Here is an 18,931-nt window from a genome sequence, read left to right as displayed (position 1 = left end):
CGGGGGGCTCCGAAGTGTCCTGACCCAGCAGAGCCATGCATGGCTGCAAATACTGTCCTCTGCATTCCCTTCAGAACCGCTATCTGCCATCTATTTTCTCCAGTGGCTGGCTCCACCCATGCTCTCAGGAGAACCCCCCCCCCCCATCAGCTACAGATGGGTGAACTTAGGCCACAGTTCTTTTGTCCATGGGAGGAGAGCTGCCACCTCCTCCCAGGGGGGCTGCTACTGTGCCTCCACCCTCAACATCCCCGACTGCAGGTCTGGGTCTTGCCGCTGCCCTTCCGCACAGTTTTTGTCGTCCACCACCCGCAGCTTTCTGCTCAGCTTGCATTTCATCCCCCTGTTCAATCACAGCGCCAGTCCTTTTTACTTTGCCTCCCAGCCTGGTATACTTCCACAGACCCAGGGCCTCAATGCCGGGGGCCCCAGGGTTCCTGCAGTTACAGCTGGGCGGCACACGGCCTGCTCTGACGATCGCCGAACATCGAGGAGGGTTGTATCACCTGTAGCTTCCCGCCCTCTCTGGGGGCCCCCCTCCAAGTAGCAGATGTGGGGTCCTGGAGACAGAACTGCTGTACTCTGGGTATCCAGAGGCCCCATATTCACCACCAGTCCATCACTAAAACTCAGGGTAGCCTTACTCAGGTCCAACGAGCAGCCCTTCTCTCCCAAAAAGTCCAGCCCCAAAATGCATGAGTCTTGTATATCTGCTACCCACACTGAATGTGTCATGCTCTGCTCCCCAACTGTGACCCTCAGCAGGCGCCTCCCCTTCATTGGTGCTACCTCACCAGAAAGTGTTCTGAGTCGTACTGCTGTGTCCACCGGCTGTATCCCCACTGGCAACACCTCAGGCCGCACCAACGTTACTTTTAATCCGGTGTCAACCAAGGCCGTACATGGAACACCCTCTATGCAAATGGGAATATGGCAAAAGTCCGAAATGGAAGTCCTTCCAACCGCTACCGAGTCCCACCCTCTGTGTCCGCAGTCATATGGGACAAGGCCGTGCTTCACTGGTAGTGCAGGGCACCTTGTTGAGGGGTCATGCAGCGTCCCGCCAACCGTTTCCTGCAGCCTCAGCCACGGCAGGGCAGTTCCTTTTCACCTGACAACAGCCCCAGCAGAGGCGTACCTGGCCTTCCGGCTGTGTCTGCTAGACTGCTGCCTGTGTTCGCTGGCGACGCTCCACAGCCACTGTGAGGTCCTTGATCATTTCGGCCACCTCATCCACCAATGAGGGAGTAGCACCCTGTAGCGCAGTGCTCATCACTATCTCTCTCTCTTGCACATATTCCAGGGCACCAGTCAGGGTGTGGGGGCGAGCTAGCTGGATGTGAACGCGGATCCCCCGGTCCCGCGCCAATTCGATCTGTACGGAGTTGGGCATATGCGCATATGCCCGCCGTGTCAGACTCTCAACATCATTTGCCAGGGCCCTCAGTGACTTCCCTCCACGTCTCTGATATCCGTGTAGCTCCAATCTCAAGAGCTCTGGACAAAAAGACTGTCCAAAAACGCCGCCCCAGCGCACCAGTAAGTGCGCTGTAATTAGCCCTTTCACCCGGGTCCAAAAGCAGCAGGCAAGACGAAGCATCATCCGTCAGACAAAGGGCGAGCTGGAGGGCTTTGTTGCTCGTCAGTCCAACCATTTGCACGAGCTAAGGATTTGAACTGAGCATGGAAAGCATCCCAGCCCGACTTTCCAGCGTATTTTGGAGTCTTTATCTTCACCGATGCTTCCCTCCCATGGGTGCCGTCATCTTTGTTTACATCCTTGCCGGACGCGTTGTCTGACGTTATCAGTGCGCAGGGAAAGCCGCTGAGCAAGGCACCTCATAGAGCACGGATTCACCCCCGGTGTAGAGCAAGCATACCCTTCTCCTTCCTCCTCCTTTATCATTATACACAAAGCACGATCCATCGCCCCATCAGAACACTGTACTAGCTCCTCATCCACCAGACGAACTGATAGAACAGTAAGTTCACTTCTGATACCAGTTGTAGCGTTTTAGTCTTGACAGACACATGGTTGGCAGAAAACGTCCATTTAATAAGCCATTGCTGTAAGCCTGTAATAACCCCGTTCCTGCCAAATCCAGGTGAAACCACAGAACTCCTTGCATCCCAAACCACACCCACAAAATCCCCATTAACCCCAAAATCACACAGAGACAAGCATCAACATAAACCCCAACATGTGTGACTCGCTACGGTATGAAATATGAATATTAAATCATGGACAGATATTTGCTAAACCAATGCTTGTAAAACATTGATTGATGGGTAAATTAAATAAAAATTAAAGTAACTAAATAAAAAAATAAAACAAAGTTATGTATATATATTTACACTTATATATAAATTTTACTTTACCTTATTTTATTCAGTTTTATTTTTACATTACAATTAATTAGCGTATAATGCAGTTTATTTTCCAGACTATTTCCATATTTTTCACTTGAAAATGTCTTTTTTTAAAACTTAATATAAACAGAATATTAACATCCATCAATAACATTGTCAAAAAAAAACAGAGGTGTTGCTGAGCTCACTTTGAGCAACAGAATGAGGGATTTTTGTGAAGTGAGTCCTTTCAGCTTTGACATCTGATCGGCTGCTGCGATCGCGTGATACACCTTGGGCTGATTTTCACAAACAGATTTTAGGGTCAAAACTCTCAGAAGTGAAAACAAATTACAGGTTTGGTTTTGGCAAAGTGGCATCACCATATTTCAAAAAGTAGCGATTCCAAAATACAGAACAATTGGTACCTCAGTGTTGATAGGCCCATCCCGCACCGTTAAATTGATCATATTTGCTACTTCCGACTTACACGTATAAGCCCGATTATTATATAAGACTAATTTATGAATAAAGTGACGACATAATTAGAGATGGTCACTGCAAATCCTGCTGGTTCAAACTCTCCAACCTCTGGTTTCATACATTTAGAAATGGGAGATCACCCAAAATGAAGGTCTGGTTCCATACTGAAAAGAAGCGGGCTGGATTCTGTGTAGAATCTCCATGTTCTCCCCTTATAATGGACCGATGTCTGGTCCAGTGTGAACCCCTTCTCTCACCCAATGATAGCTGGCTCCAGCCCTGCTGCGACCCTGAGCTGAGGAGAAGCGGTACAGATCATGAATAAATAAAAACTTCCCAACTTGTGGAAGTTTCCCACATTCCTCCTCTGTAATGGAGGGAGCAGTGCAATGAAAAACCAGAGAGGAGTCTCAACTTTCTGGAGTGTTACTTGAGTGTTTGGAAGCGTACCCGCTTATGATCAGCGTCCAGCAGGAGTGCGATGACAAAAGACATTGGGGGTGTGTATTATTTTCCGGTATTGAGTCTGTGAACAGCACGGCGTGAAATCAACAAACCCGACTCCAGCGGCGCAGAGTTGTTCTGAATTTCACGATTTAGCTCGGAATCATTATTTATTTCGCCCCCGCCAAAGATTATCACCCGACTCGGCTGCTCCCCCGCACAGCCACGGTCGTCACTTACACTAAATAGTGAGTATTCTGGATAAACCGCCTCCTGGATGGAAGTACAGGCCCGGGTACCGAAAGGAGTCACACCAACAAATGCAACTTTCTGGTTACTTGAGAGGCGGAGACAATAAAGAAACACATTATCCTTTCTTTTTTTTTTTTTTTTTTTACAAAAGCAATTAGGCTTTTTTTTAATCTTACATTGCATTGAAAATTTACATAATAGATTCATACATTTTACAAATTATTCCATCATAAAAATATATTTCTATACAAAACACTTTTTTATTCTATATTTCATGTTTTTTTTTTTGTTTTTTTTTCCTTTTTTTTTTTTCCTCAAATGGTGAATATCTCCGGTGTGTCGCCCAGGCAGGAACGGTTGAAGTCTTTCAAATCACAGGGGTCTTATTGCAGTCAGTCTGTCAGTAGGAAAAGCTTGTGGCAAAATAGAGTTGAAGCTTGGAAAAAAAAACAAACAAACAAGAAAAAAAAAAAGAGTTCTCTGTCGGACGGGTGTTTGGAGTTTGGGGGGGGGCTGCTTGTGCCACGTGAGCTTCCGTAGGAGATGAGGGGGAGATATGGGCGGGGGTTGTCCCATGGTTTTTGGTAGGCACTGTGTCAGATCTGATGCGAAAATTAACCCCCACCCCCGCAAAAGACAATCAAACAAGCAACAACAACAATAACAATAACAGCGAGGACTGAAAACGGCGGCAGCAGAAGCAAACAATTCAAACTGTAAGAGGAATAATGTAACCACGGTGGCGAGGGAGTGTGTGTTTGTATGTGTGTGTGTGTGTGTGTGTGCGGGTGGGTGGATTAACAAGGAAAGTAATTTTACTTCTGCAGCAGCGATGACTTCAGAGGGCCTCCTCTTTAGCCGCCCCAGTCATCGCGGCCACAGCAACAGTGTTCGTCTTATTCGATTTGTCAGTTTATTCTCATTTCTCAGCCGTTGTTTCGTGCTTTTCTCCTTTTTTTTTTTTTAGTATTCATTTCATTTTGAAGGGGAAAAAAGCAGATTTCCTTGCGGTACTCGGCTTCCGGACTAATAACTGTTGAAGTCGCCGTGTCTCTCTTGAAACCAGAGATTTTACTGAAACTTTTGTGTCGGAACTACAACTAACAGAACTAAACAGCCATCAGGCAGAATCCTGTCACGTGGGGAGCCGGAAGTTCTAGAGTGGAGCTGTTTAAAGTTTTTAGTAACATTGAATGTCCAATTACATGTTCGTGAAATGACGATTAAAATTTTTTTAATTGGAAAATCGAATCTCAGCGCCGTCTGCTTCTTCTTCCCGCAGCGAAGCCAGAAAAGCTTTTCTTTAACTTAAAAAAAGGAATTCAAAGTTTTTTTTTAGACCCTCGGTTACCTTTATGAAATACAATAAACCAAAAGTCAGTCCAGATATCCAGATAGTGCTGCACCTCACACACAAACACACACACGCAACACAAACAAAAACAAGAATGAAGGATTTAAGTGCCGTTAAAACATTCTCACCGAAACGAAAGCTTTTTGAAATACAAACACTCACACTCTGTTTTGTATTGATTCGTTGGATCAATCACTCTTTAACAGATACTTAAAGAAAGTGATATCAATTCGAATCATCTGTGTGTTTCACAAATTGCCTGGCCTTTCATTTGAATGAAAAAAAAAAAAAGGAAAAGAGAGAAAAGAAAAAAACACCCCAGAGACAAATTTCAAATAAAATTCTGTTTTTGTACATTCGACCCACCGATGTGTGACGTGATCGTATTTAGAAAAGAGGTGGAACGTCGGTGCACGGCCGCCGTTCACTTGCGCGTCTTCTTGAAATCACGAGACGGAAACAAAGAACTGGGATTATTCGCGCGTTTTTCTACGCCAACTTCCCGTCCTGTTGGTGCGGTGACACGTGGAGGGCCCGATGCCGGCGTGTGGATACACTTTTGGGGAAAACACGGGAAATCCAGAAGAACTCTCCATAGACGGCGGCCATTGTTGACAGAATACGCACTCTTCGGTGTATTATTGGTCTCATTTTTGCAGTAATTACAATAAATTAGCTCAACGTTTTGTTTTCTCTTGCCAATTCCGCTGGGGGTTTCACGTTCCTGACTCGAGGTTTAAACTGTTTAGTTTTTGTCTCGGAGCGTCCGACAGCAATCGGGATCAAGACTGGCGGCGCAACTGCGGCGGATCGTTGTCATGCCGACGAACAAGCGCGCCGTCACGCATCCGTGGAGGTTCGATGGCTAAACGAAGGAGCGGGGAAATGGCAGAAGCGGCCCGAACACAACTGTTACTGATTTACAGACACACCGTTGCTCTCCGTTCCACCTCCCGTGGATTAACAAAGACTTCAGAACGCATCACGAGGATCATCTATTTGTAATTAACGCGGGACGGGGATCATCAACTCGGAGGCCGAAACCTCGCGTCTGGACGGCAATGACAACATCAACACCACTGACACTCATGATTGCCGCTTTTGAAAAAAGACAGTGATGGCGTGAGGGACTTCACGTTTCCACGAGAAATGAAAGCCAACCAATCAAAAGTCACAAAGAAGAAAAAAAAAAAAAAAAACACGCTTGTGACGTCCGTGAACAACACATAGTCGTAATAGTTCATATTTAATTCTTCTTTTTTTTTTCCTTTTTTACTAAAAACTCTGCTATAATCCGTCTTTGCCCCCCCTGTGGTAAATATATAGCACAAAAATATAGGTGGTGAGTGCTCCTGAATATATACGCAATAGATTTACAGATCAAAAGATTCTGCAGCGATAACAAAGAAAGGAGGGAAGCACTCACGGAGTGCGGATTCACGGTGGACCTCCGTCCACGACTCGAAGGGCCTGAACCCTGTTCAATGTTTATGTCGGTCTGCCGGTCCGTGTCTCTCGTCCGTGTGTGTGTGTGTCCGTGTGTGTGTTTGTGTAGTCTCTACGTGACAAGGAGACACCGGACCTCGAGTCCGCGACAGCCATAAGACCCCGTTTGCCACCGTAGCGACAAACTACGTCCAACTTTCTTCATCGTACCTCTGCCTGCAGCGTGTCCGAGTCTCATACATAACCGGAGAGCTTTCCTACGTATCCTTCCGTCCGTCCGCCTCTCGGCGTGGAAACGGCGGGCGTCCCGGTAAAATGTGCTTTAGTGCCAGAGCTTTCTACCATTCCTAAAAGTCTTTTTTCTTTGTTAGTCCGTCTGATGATCGTCAGAATCCATTTGAAATTCACAGAACGGTGGACATCCTTCCTCTGGGCTAAGTTCCGTCTGATCTCATTTCTTATCCCGAAAGAAGGAGGCGGGGAAGACCCCCTTCCGTCGGTCGCTTTCAGGTCGGACGGGCTCTGGAATTGCGAGATCACAACTACACTGCCAATGACCCTCTTGTTGCAGTTCAGTTCAGGGGGGTTTTCTACCCGTCTCTTCGGCCCAATGTTTTACCCGCCGGATGGGAAGCAGCGGTTTATCCGTTAGATGAGTCAGTCTCTTCTCATCTGTTCCGCAAGTGCTAACTCCCCTTTAGACTCCTTTTAGTTTTGCTTCGCTCTAATCCCAGTTCAGTTAGGATTATAGCTCCGTCTCCAGGGAGCTCCCCTCATCCTTTACTTAAGAGTTAGTGTCTCATCAAAACAACCTTTTTTGCTGTCTGCTAGCATTAGCCGTCTCAGACTCCTTTTTTAATAGAAATAGACGGCTAACCGGTGATGCCGGCCTCTGGTCGTCGTGGAAACCTTCATGGAAACCAGGTCCTCGCTGGTTGTATCCTGCTTTTACACAAGTCCTTCTTTGCTGCTTGTTAGCATCTGGGTTCCCGACGGTCTGCTGGTGACCGTGTCTGTTAGTGTTGGACCCAGATATGGCGGGCGCCGTCACACTCCGTCCTCCACGCTCCACAAGTCCTCCGTGTGCATCTGCAAACCTCACAGCGAGTAGAACACGCCGCGTACAACACGGAAGCGTGTTTGCAGAGCGTGGCCATGGGGATAATAACGCGTTCCGGCCCAGGACAGACGGTCGCAGAGTTGAAACTGGAACCTTCTCCCCAAAGGTTTTGGAGAGAAAAAAAATTGCGCCGGGCTTGCAGTGACATGAGAGGCTACAGGCGGGTTCATTTCTCCAACTGGCATTGGACAGGGATTATTTAGGTTTCCGGGCTGCGATTGGTTCACAATCCCAACGTAGACCACCGTTGACCAGCCGTGATCCGGGCTCAGACGTGGAGAGATATGCCAATATCCCGTTTTTTCCGGGGTCGCGTGCTTGGCTTCGCTTGATGTCGCATTTCACGGTGAGTTTACTCCGGCGACATTGCGTCCGGCGAAGAAAGCAGACGTGTAACGTTCACAGCCGCGGACGTGGTCGCGGGAAAACCAAAAGCTAAAGTTTTGGTTTCGGATGAGTGCTTTTTCCCCTCCACTCGATAAAGAGCGGAACCAGGACTGAGTGTCTTTTTGAAATCAATATAATAGATCGTTTCGCCGACGACGCTGAGGTGTGAGTCAGAGCTCACAGGTTCCGCCTCCGCAGCCTCGCGCCATTTCTGGTCCCATTTTACATCTCATTCGCGAAGTTCCCGGGGGGGAGGACGTGGATCCTCAGACCATGGTGCAGACAGTGTTCAGATTCGGGTCGAACCGGACTGCCTTTCCTTCCACGGCCTTGGTGTTGGTGTTGTACATGGGGTTCTCGAAAGCTGCCTGGCCGTTGTTGTTCTCGTGGACCGAGCAGCCTGTGTACTGTGTTTTTGGTGTGGTTCTGTGAAAGAGAAACAAACATATCAATAAATGAATGATAAGACACTTTTAATATTGTTATAGGGGATGGAACTGGATGACATCATTCCCTTTTTGCATTGTAGGAACTTCTCGCAGTTCTTAAAAACTTTTCAGGAACTAGGACGGTGCTTCCTGCATTGGGACAGCACGGGGACCAGGGACCATGGAACTCAGTACCGAAAACTATTTTAGCTCCTATTCCGAGGCAGGATCTTTTTTACATTTCTATAGGAACTTGGGATGTGACATCGCTGCTTGGTGATTGGTAGGACACATAAGCCACACCCATTATCAGATGCTTATCACAGACTTCTTTCTCTTTTCTTTTTGGTTTTTCCCTTCAGGGGTCACCACAGTGAATCTCCATTTGACCCCATTCTCTGTATCCTGGCTCCATAAATTTTCTCTTTGGTCTTCCTCTAGACCTTCCTGGCACCGCCAATTCCAGCATCCGTCCACCAAAATATTGACTATCCCTCCTCTGTACATGACCCAACCATTTCAGTCTGGCCTCTCTGACCTTCTCTCCAAAGCATCCAAAACGTGCTCTTTCTCTGATGGACTCATTCCTGATCATGTCCATTCTCGTCACTCCAAAAGAGAAGCTCAACATCTTCATCTCTGCGACCTCCAGCTCTGTGTCCTGTCTTTTCGTCTCTAACCCACACAGCATCGGTGGTCTCACCGCTGTCTTGTACTTCTTTTGTTCATTCTGGCTGTTAGTCCTCTATTGCATAGTACCCCTGACAGTTTTCTCCACCCATTGTCAACCTACTTGAACCATTTTCTTTACCTATACTTCTTATAGACTGCAGAATGCCATTTTTACCGATTGTGATTACTGCTGTCCAAAATGGACGGAACCAGCATGAGATGGAAGGACAAACAGGTCCAAGCTTTTCTGGCTTGCAACTCCAGAGACAGGTTTCCAGAGCCTGTAGCAGAATATCAAAATTTTGCTCCATTTGATAGTCCATGGCTATAACCCCCGCCGCGCAGAACAGAACAGAATTGCTATTGCAACTTTGCTATCCATGACACCCACGTCATCTTCCTCTTCTTCTACTTGTGTCACACCGGTCACTACTTTGGTCCTTTAATGCGAATCCCGAAACTAAAAGGTTCCCCTGATGGAAGAAGGCAGTTCCTGGAATGAAACTCAAGCTAGACAGTTTAAATTTCTGCCAACCTTTCTGTCCAAAAAAGGGCTAATCATGACGCGAAGCAAGTCAGATGTCATTCAGCCAAAACTCCAACACTTGTACTATCAAAGAATGTAAACATTTCTGAAAAGTACATATTTCTAGTTCTCACGCAAGTTTCAAATCACCAGGGAAGGCACTGGTTTGGAATCCGTCCGTTGTTTCCGGTGTTTGTGTTCTCCAAGAACTGAAGGGATACTCTACCTTTGCTTGTAGAGATAGAAGCCGAAGCCGGTGAAGATCAGGGCGAAGAAAGGCACCAAGATAGCGATGGCCACCGAACTGCTGTTGGTTCCGAGCGGCGGCGTTGACGAATTCTGACTCTCCGACATGTTGAGACCTGTTTGACGGCAGAAATTGCGCCGACATAATGAGTCGCACAATTGGTTTATCCATTATCGGGATCCTGACGAGTCTCGTTTCAGCTCTTTCTTTTTCCACTTTTCAGGGGCTTAATCAAAACAAAATGAATCACTCGATGCTTTTACTGAACCTTTAACATAATTACCTAGTCTCTGAAGTCCAAATTGCCCGTAATCTTTCCCCTGAATGAAACCTTGGAACACGTAACTGGAACCGTCGGGCTCGGCCGATACCTTGGAAGGAAACGCAGAGATGACAAAGAGAGAGGAAAAATAATGGTCAATGACAGCATCACGAGGTGAAAACAGGTGGGATATGAACAACAACGACAACTGGAGAGTAATAAAGTGATTACGTAACTGTGGTGCTGCAAAGGGTTATGAATGTACATGAAAGATATAAAAGAGGTGGCTAACAGTGATAACAATGGCGCCCAAAACAAACCATATTGTCACATTAATCTGAAAAGATTCAGGGCGATACTCACAAATCCATCCATGGTCCACGAGTCGTCGATGATTTTAGCCGGGGAAATGGCCGGGTCTTTGAGCTGGTTTCCCTGGTTGACGTAGTTCACCTGGTACATTAGCAGCAGCAGCCTAGCCTCAGCAGCTTTGTAAACACCTGCGCTAGCAGAAGAAGACCAAATGTAAGAGACTTAATTTTTTTCCAGGATTCTACTAATAATACATTCTGTGGCCAACATCTGTCTGGCGAATGCACAATGTGGAGAATATCCAGAAAAACAAAAGGCAGAGGGAGAAGAGAAACATGTTTTACTGGCACAAAAAAAAAAATGGCTTATTTATTTTGGACTGCGATAGTTCATTCATTTTTTTTTTCTGGATTTGTGCTCCATATATGCTTCTTTTTCAGTCAAGTATTGGAACAGATACTTTTTGATTAACTTTTTCAGTCATTATCCATGCCGCTTAACCTGCATTCAGGGTCGCGGGAATGCTCATTTACATGCTGATAAAAATACAACTATTCTATCCATAACCACACAGAGAACCCGGAAGAGAACATAGAGACTCGATTTAGACCTTCTTGCTGTGAGGTGGAGGCACTGTGCTGCCCTAAAATACGTCTTATTTTTATTACTTTATATTATTTTTTGTAGCTGTAAACAGCTGTCCATAAGCAAACAGGACAAAAACCTATATTTGATATATTTCTGTTTTTTGTTAATGTTCTAGCCTTCGGTAAGTGAAGCAGTCCTAAGTTCCAAAACTTGCTCAGGAGTCCAACATAAAATTTTACTTTGGAAAATGAGGGAAACTGACATCTTGAGAAAAGAAGGGGAAAAAAAACTACTGAAAAAACAATGAAATTAATTCATTTGAGAATTGGCTCTTTGGCACTTTTGTTGGCGTCACTTGGGCTGCTATTGATCCAAAGCTGTTCCTGAAGCCAGAAAAAACAAAAAAAAAAAACAACCCAACATTAAAATTGTGATGTAAGAATTGTTTTGGATACGACGTGCGCGCTCCCCGCCACTCCTGGAACCCGGCCCGCTTCCAACCGGATTGCAGTTTTAATTGGGCAAAACCTCCTGCCGATGCTTTTGTCGGACCCCGGGAGGTCTTTATGTGAGAACATGTGTACGAGAATCGGAGGAGGAGGCGGAGGAGGGGTTCATAACCAACCTTAAAAACAAGCTGTCGGCTCGAGAGAAAACAGAAATCCCTATCATAGCAATCCAAAACTTCGCATCGCAGAAGGCTCGGTCACAACATCGTGAAAATGAACGCGCCTGATAGGAGCAGCTCCATGTTGCCGTTGCTAAGAGTGACGTTGACTCTCCCGGTGGTGGAGTTGAAGCTGGTGATGCTCAGCGTCATGGGCTGCTTCCTCCCGCGGTAATTATAGGAACCTTTCCAGAAGTAGTTTGGAGCGAAGACGTCATCGGGAACTGCGGGAAGAGGGGCAACAAAACAGAACAGGTGTTTTTTTAAGATAAAGGAAATATGGCCCGTTCCATGCAGTTCAGTAAAATAAGTTTTCAGCGATCATGCGCGGGAACTCGGATGAAAGTCCGTGTACTTTGCGCAGACAGGATATCACTCTTAACTATATGTAGGAGATGTGAAGGATTCATGAGTGGCTTGAATCTTTCAGTAGATCCAAAGGTTGCCTCTTGCTTTGAGAGTCACAGAAAACACGCGCGCGGCGGCGGAATAACAAATCTTTCATGTCGAACGAAGAGCGGCAGATTGTGAACTGCCGCGGAATACAGGCACTCAAAAGAGAGTCGAAGCGAAGAGAACAAGAAAAAGACGTCAAACGGGAAGAGGAGGGTTTTACTAATTTACTTGTTCGAGTTTGTTCGGAAAAAAAACACAGTATTTTGAAGCAGGATGAAATGCGTTTAAGTGAAACAGAAAACAGGAGGAATGAGAAATAACGGGATTTTGGACGGCGATCAAACTCACCGGTGAGCTTTGGGCTGGGTGTCCCGGTCGCCGGTTTCACAGGTTTCTTCTTTTCTCCGGCTACAACAGGGAAGCAAAAACGGACTTTTTGAACTTTCGTCTTATTGGAAAGGTCATGACGGGGTAGCGGCCGGGCCTTAAAGCTTTAACCTCGCGGTTTGTTTGTTTTTTTATCACAGAGAAGCAACCTTGCGAGTTTAGCCGGTAAATTTTATTACGGCGGAATAGACGAAAGGTCAGTCGGTGTGCCGGCGAGGAAAACGCTGCCAGTTGAAAAGGACGAAATAGCGACAAATTAAACACACAGTTACAGGACATGTGATAATAGTATTTCAATCGCTACCACAGTCCCTAGATATAGAACAGAACCCTATCGGAGGGATGTGAATAAAAGTCACATTAAACATTATTCAAAAATTTCTAATTTCTCTATATATGTATATATTATATTTATATGTATTGGATAAATATGTTTATTTTTTTTTATTTTCTTTGATTTTTCATTTTTTTTTCTTCTATTTATTATTTAAAATGCATCGTATCTCTTTGTAAAGGATAGACAATGATGTATCCACCATATATGCGGTGTCAGTAAACCACGGTCAAATTCAACCGCTAATATTTCAGGTTCAAATCATCTCAACAAGCCTTTCTGTGCTTCGGTCTAAACTTCGTAAGCACTCCTTGGCCGGCGGATGTTTCTGCTGCGTTGATGCTTTTGCACGAAAAGGAAAATGGCGGCGGAGGTAAGAAGACAGATTAAGATGATGGATAATAATTCAGATCCCTGACAAGGGGAGCTTTAGGTAGTTCAGGCCTGCAGGGGGCCCCAAAAATGACAAAATATACCTTCATATATTCACATGGATAATAACAGAAACATTTTATAAGGCTTCCTTCATCTATTTACACACACATAATCAATTTTTTTTATGATCTGAAAAGGCGTAAATGAGTGCCAGGTGTAGCGCACACTCTCTCAACAGCTTTATTTTCCGAAAGCTATATAACACGAATGCGATGTTTTCCACCAGATACTTGTGTAGCAGCTCAAGGCAGCAGGAGAGCGGCGGAGCTAAAAACAGTAGCTGTACATGGAAGCAGGGAAGAGGGAAAATTCTTCGATTCCACGGCCTTGTGTCGGCCTCTTCAGCAGATGATGAAAAACGGGGGTGGGGGGGGGGGGATTTTGGGCTCCTCGTCGGCCTCGCGGATATGTAAGAAAACTCCCGCCGTCGTGGACGACCGAGGGAGACGGTCCTACACTACAAGTCGGTTTTAAATTCACCTCGGCAAACGGGCACTTTTCCGGTCCAGGTGCCGTCGCTCTTGCAGACCCTGTGCTCTGAGCCCCCGGCGAGGAAGTAGCCCGGCTGACAGCCGTAGACCAAGGTGTAGCCGAAACCGGGCAGATCCATCCCCACTACATCCACGTGCATGGGGCTCTCCGGCTGCTTACACGCGTGTGCTGGAGGGGTCGAGAGGATATCGATGCGGCGGGGTTAGTCCGGGAGTCGGGGGGAGGATGATTGATGTTCAGCGGCACGGTGGGATATATGTCTCTCTTACGTATGCACTCGGGCTGCGTTCCGCTCCAGGTCAGATCGGGATGGCAGGTCCGGGAGGTGGAGCCCTGAATCAAATGACCCGGCTGACAATGAAACGACACCACGCTGCCGACCTGAGATGGAAGCAGACACACAGAGGACGTCCTTCACTGACTTCATGAGAGGGGAGAATCGCTCGGGACGACACGGACACATAAACATCGCATCGAAAGTTCATGTGAACTATTCAGGATATATGAATAGATATATATTCATACATACATATATACATAGAAGGTATGTGTGCATTATCATACATAGACATATTCATACATTCATACACACATGCATAAATTAATATATGTGTATGCATACGTATATACTGTATATATATATGTGTATATGTATCTATATGTGTATATTATGTGGATAAGTAAATAATCAAATATGTTTAGCTTTACTATGTTTTTACATTTCTTATTTTCAAATATTTATTTGTTATACATACACACAAGCAGACATGAATATATGTATATGCGAATGTATATATATATATATATAATTATATATGTGTATGTTATACGTATAAAGTAGATAATATATAATATAAAGTAGATAATCAAATATATTTATCTTTTTTTTTTTTTTACATTTTTATTTATTTTTTTTATTTTTTTTTTATTTTTATTTATTTATTTATTTTTTTGTTTTACGTGTGGGACTTGCGATCCTGAATCCGAACGCGCAAAAGCGCCAACACGTAACTGTCGTTTTTGGATATTCAAAAGGTTTTACTTTAAAGCGAATGATTCACTTATAACCAGAGCAAGAGGCTCAGGCGGCGGTTATACCAACAAGTTGTGTAATCGACCTTTATCCACAGACTGATATCCACAGACGGCTCAAGGCCAAACCGGAACCAAATCCAGCAAAACTAATAAAAGACGGAGCCGTTGAGTTTGAACCGGACGCAACGAGGAAGTCTCAGGTATTGCGGTTGTTTTCAGCGCGCTCTCCGTCCCCTCCCCTCCTCCCTGAGCTGCAGCGCTGGGGGGCTACTTCCTGGCTAAATCTTGTTGGCAGTTCAATTGCGTAGCCTTGATTTTTGGAACCGGCATTATCACCAAAGCTCCATAAAAGCCTTGGCTGAACTTAATGTATGTTTTGCGAGGAACAGAGACCGCCCCCTCCGTTTTACAGGAACGTTAATGTCGTAAAAAAGTTTTTGCCTCACGGACGCGCCGGGCCAAAAATGAAAGACGACCTCGGCCCGGCTGTTGTTTTAACATGAACACGGCATTTAAATATTTTTATTTTCACATAAAAATCCAATCATAGAGCTGAAATTGGCGGCCGTGAAAACTGCGGCGGACGTCTCGCCCGGGTTGCGTGTCAAAGAAACCCTGGAATACTTTTCAGGGAGGATGCGTAAGGAGGAAATGAGTTATTTTCTGTGTAGAAATAAGTTATACCTTGAAACCGTAGGTCCTGTTCAGGGACCCGTAACGCGGCGTCCCAGGGTTGTCACAGCTGGTTCTGGTGGGTTCTGAAAAGAGCAGCGCAGGGTTAAAGGCAACTACGCACACGCACGATCTGGGGGAAAGATAAATTAACAGCAGCATTACATGTCATCTCCCTCCACTTTCCTCTCCTCTCCCTTGTTGTCATGGTAACAGCAGGTCCGATGCTCCCCCCCTCCCCCCCTTGTCTCGGCAGCAGGGGGCAGTAGCGCCTTTCCAGAAAACGAAGTCGGGCCAGCTTTGAGGCCCCGCTTACTTTTTTTTTTTTTTTTTTTTTTTTTTGCGCGTCCGCGTGTGGCTGCGGCGCGCGCTCACGAGCGTGCGCGTCAGGGTCATCAGCATGTCGAGCACATCCTGACGCAGAGCTCGATACGGCTTCCGAAAAACGACAGATTCGCCTTCCCTCTCGCTCCCTCCATCCCTCTCTTTTTGCCTTTCTATGCCTCGCTACCACCCCCCCCCCCTTCAGCTGTTTAATCTGCTTTTTCTCCCCCCCCCCCCTCGTACGTCTGTGACGTTCTCATTCAAAGAACGGGCCGATCCGCTCGGTTTCCAGCGTCGCAAAGTGAAATACAGCTGCAGCCGCACGCCGATACGAACACAAGCACTGCTACTTTTTTTTTTCACCGGGATGAAAATCAGCAACACAGACAGTCCCCTCTGTGTGTGTGTGTGTGTGTGTGTGTGTGTGTGTGTGCAGGCGTGCTCAGGAAAGGGTCATCGTTCTTATCTCAAACATATGCCACTAAACCGAAATACTCTACGCCACCAGAAGTGCTCTTGTACTCCCAAGTACTTCTTTTTCAGTAGATTAAGTTTTCACATAAGGGAAGGGAAGGTTTCAGGGTAGAACGTCCCGTTCATACATTATCTACTTAACAAGGTGGAATCGACTTTATAGCGGTGCAAGAGTCGTGTGCATTATGGGGTGTCATGAAAGGAACAGGAAGTCAAAAGTCTGTTCACATTACGGAGGACTCTCGTTTATTACAATCCACGGTTTCTACTTGATGCCTGAGCACCTGCTATGAATCAGACACGCGGAGTGGTGCTTGAAATATCCCGAGTGGCGCTGAATTGACCGGCCGGGACTATTTGCAACGCGAGCTCTGGTATTCTTCCTCAACCTCGGATGCAGGCGGATTGATTGAGGAAAGGTAGTTTCCGGAAGCCTCTTACCTGGGGGGGGTCGCTAAGTCACGGCTGGATTTGGCCTGGAAGTTTCTATAATTGTTGCTATTGTTGATGATCGAAATCAAAATGATCAAAATCGAATGAATGCGCTGTAGAGCCTCGTAACCGAAATGTGCACGTTCCAATTTATTTTCATGTTTTCGAATTTTCAAGACAATTAAATTCCTGCGATTTCATTTTGCAAGTCTTTTCAAGGTTGAGTGTTGAAATGCGGGTGAAGGGAATCCATCGACATTCAGCTGAACATTTGAAATGGGCGTCACTTTTGTTAATTTTATTTATTTCAATTTTCAATGGCACGGAAAAGCTCCAGTGAACCAGCTGTATGGTTTTGGACGGTGGGAGTAAACCAATACAGACACCGGGAGAATATACGAACCCCACTGTCGGAAGCGAATTCTTGTTGTGGGGCAGAAACGCTAACCGAAGCGCCGCAGTGTACAAGTTAAATCAAAAATGAATAAAAATCCCAGTATTACGGTCGATTGATATAAGCACAGTATGTAACGCTGCCTTCAAGTAATGATTGAGAAGTGTTTCTCCTTCAACGGCTGCTTCCGCCCTTACACAGAGAGAAAATTAATGTGCATAGCAAACACTTTGGAAAAGCCGGGTTCCACGCGGCTTTCTGTAGATCGGAAAGAAAAAAAAAGTAACGCGTGAAATGTGCGATATCTCCGACACACTTCAACCTCCTAATGTTGAAATGGCTTGTTTGCAAATCAGGAAATGATAGTCATTCTCTCTTTATCTCTCTCTCTCTCTCTCTTTCTCTCAGGCCTCCTAAAGCTTCCCGTTCATTTACGATATTGTCTCGAAGGAGTCACTTTTCATTATAATTCCAATAAGTTGCGAGTTTGACTTTGACTGAACGTCGGTTGATGTGTCCAGCACAGCCAACGGAGATGGGGCCGCAAAGTCCACATCACCGGGTTTTTTTAATTGCGATGATCATTAGGTGGATGGATATCAGACCCTTGTCCAGAGTGCATGGTGTGCAATGCACCATTTATTTCGCACTTGCAAGATAGCATCATTAACGGGAGATGTTTCATGTTGTAGGTGACATACCCTCACATGCAAACATACCGTACGCTAGGGAAGTAAACATAAACAAAAAAAATATGTCCTGTATATACACCGATAAAGGCGATGCATGAACATTTCATTTAAAAAAAAAAAGGAAAAAGAAAAGGGATGCGTTGAGGTAAATTCTCCTGTTTTTTAATGGGCCGGCGGTCGCCGCAATTTGATTTTAACTCGGACTTTGATGACAAGCTGTTCTCCCGCTCATGGGGTTGATGATGTAGTCAAGAGCTATGAAAAAGTAATCAGCGGGGAAAATAAATAAAAAAAAATAAATAAAAGAGTGGGGGTTGAAAAGCCTCGGTATTTGAACTCTGAACTCGGTTATTCTATTTGGAATATCTGTTTGGATGGATTTTCCTGAGATGAGTCCCGGTATCTAATCAGTGATGTCACAAAAATATATACAGAAAAAAGAAAAATAAATAGATATAGTATTTTTTGGGGGGGGGTAATGAGAGTGTTGCTTGCGTTTCATTCTTACAACACGTTATTTCCAAATTTTGATGTCTATTGAGAATTTCTCCGCTGTGAGACTGAAGGAATATCTTATCCTATCTTATTTCTTTCTATCTTATCATATATCTTATTATATCTTATTTCTTATTCTCCCTCCTTCCTACTATTATCTATTATTGTTATGTTTTACTTGAAACTCTGGCACAACAATTTCTATCTATCTTATCATATATCTTATTATATCTTATTTCTTATTCTCCCTCCTTCTTACTATTATCTATTATTGTTATGTTTTACTTGAAACTCTGGCACAACAATTTCCTTCAGGATAAATAAAGTTGTTCTTATCTTATCTTAGCTTATCTAATTGGGGTAAATGTGTGCAAGGTGTACATCTCGGCACAATTGGATATTAGCGACCAAGTGAGTGTGAGTGACAGTATTTGATGGAAACTCATCGGGGAGCATCGTAAAAAGGTCCAAATACTTTCTAAATACTTTGACGTTAAAGCAGAATTTCTCACCGATGCAGCGCGGCTGCGTTCCGCTCCAGGCTCCGTCGCTCTCACATCGCCTGGTTGCCGTTCCCACCAGAATGAGAGGTGGAGAGCAGCTGAAGGACACTTCTGACTGATAGATGAAACTCCGCCCTTCTCTGAAACCATCAGCTGGAGTACCCGGGTCACCACAGAACTTGGCTGCGTGCACAGACAGAGAGCACATAAGCCCATTTTCCAGGTGTTTTTTTTTTTTTTTTTTCCGCACATCACTGACAAGCACTCCCTTTCTGCCGGCAGCTTTTTATTTTGGTTGAATGCATCGCTTCTGTAGACATGATTGTGGA

General features: G+C 45.2%; 1 protein-coding gene across 1 annotated transcript in view; it reads right to left on the bottom strand.

Moving 5' to 3' along the window:
- Positions 1–3,649: 3,649 nt before the first annotated feature.
- The window catches only part of csmd3b (CUB and Sushi multiple domains 3b), a 110,262-nt gene continuing 94,980 nt past the window's right edge, over positions 3,650–18,931 (bottom strand). The window contains exons 49-58 of the mRNA XM_086178223.1: positions 18,612–18,785; positions 15,301–15,374; positions 13,851–13,962; positions 13,570–13,749; positions 12,282–12,341; positions 11,603–11,761; positions 10,334–10,470; positions 9,992–10,079; positions 9,688–9,823; positions 3,650–8,261 (exon numbers count right to left, since the gene is read on the bottom strand). Of these exons, the coding sequence (XP_086034349.1) occupies positions 8,102–8,261; positions 9,688–9,823; positions 9,992–10,079; positions 10,334–10,470; positions 11,603–11,761; positions 12,282–12,341; positions 13,570–13,749; positions 13,851–13,962; positions 15,301–15,374; positions 18,612–18,785 (1,280 nt within the window). The 3' untranslated portion in view covers positions 3,650–8,101. The remainder of the gene's footprint in view (positions 8,262–9,687; positions 9,824–9,991; positions 10,080–10,333; positions 10,471–11,602; positions 11,762–12,281; positions 12,342–13,569; positions 13,750–13,850; positions 13,963–15,300; positions 15,375–18,611; positions 18,786–18,931) is intronic.

This window comes from Fistularia commersonii, chromosome 30 (genome assembly GCF_037954325.1).
Source record: "Fistularia commersonii isolate RoL2024-O1a breed Wild chromosome 30, RoL_Fcom_v1.0, whole genome shotgun sequence".
NCBI classification, from domain to species: Eukaryota; Metazoa; Chordata; class Actinopteri; order Syngnathiformes; family Fistulariidae; genus Fistularia; species Fistularia commersonii.
This window is presented reverse-complemented; position numbering and strand designations above follow the sequence as displayed.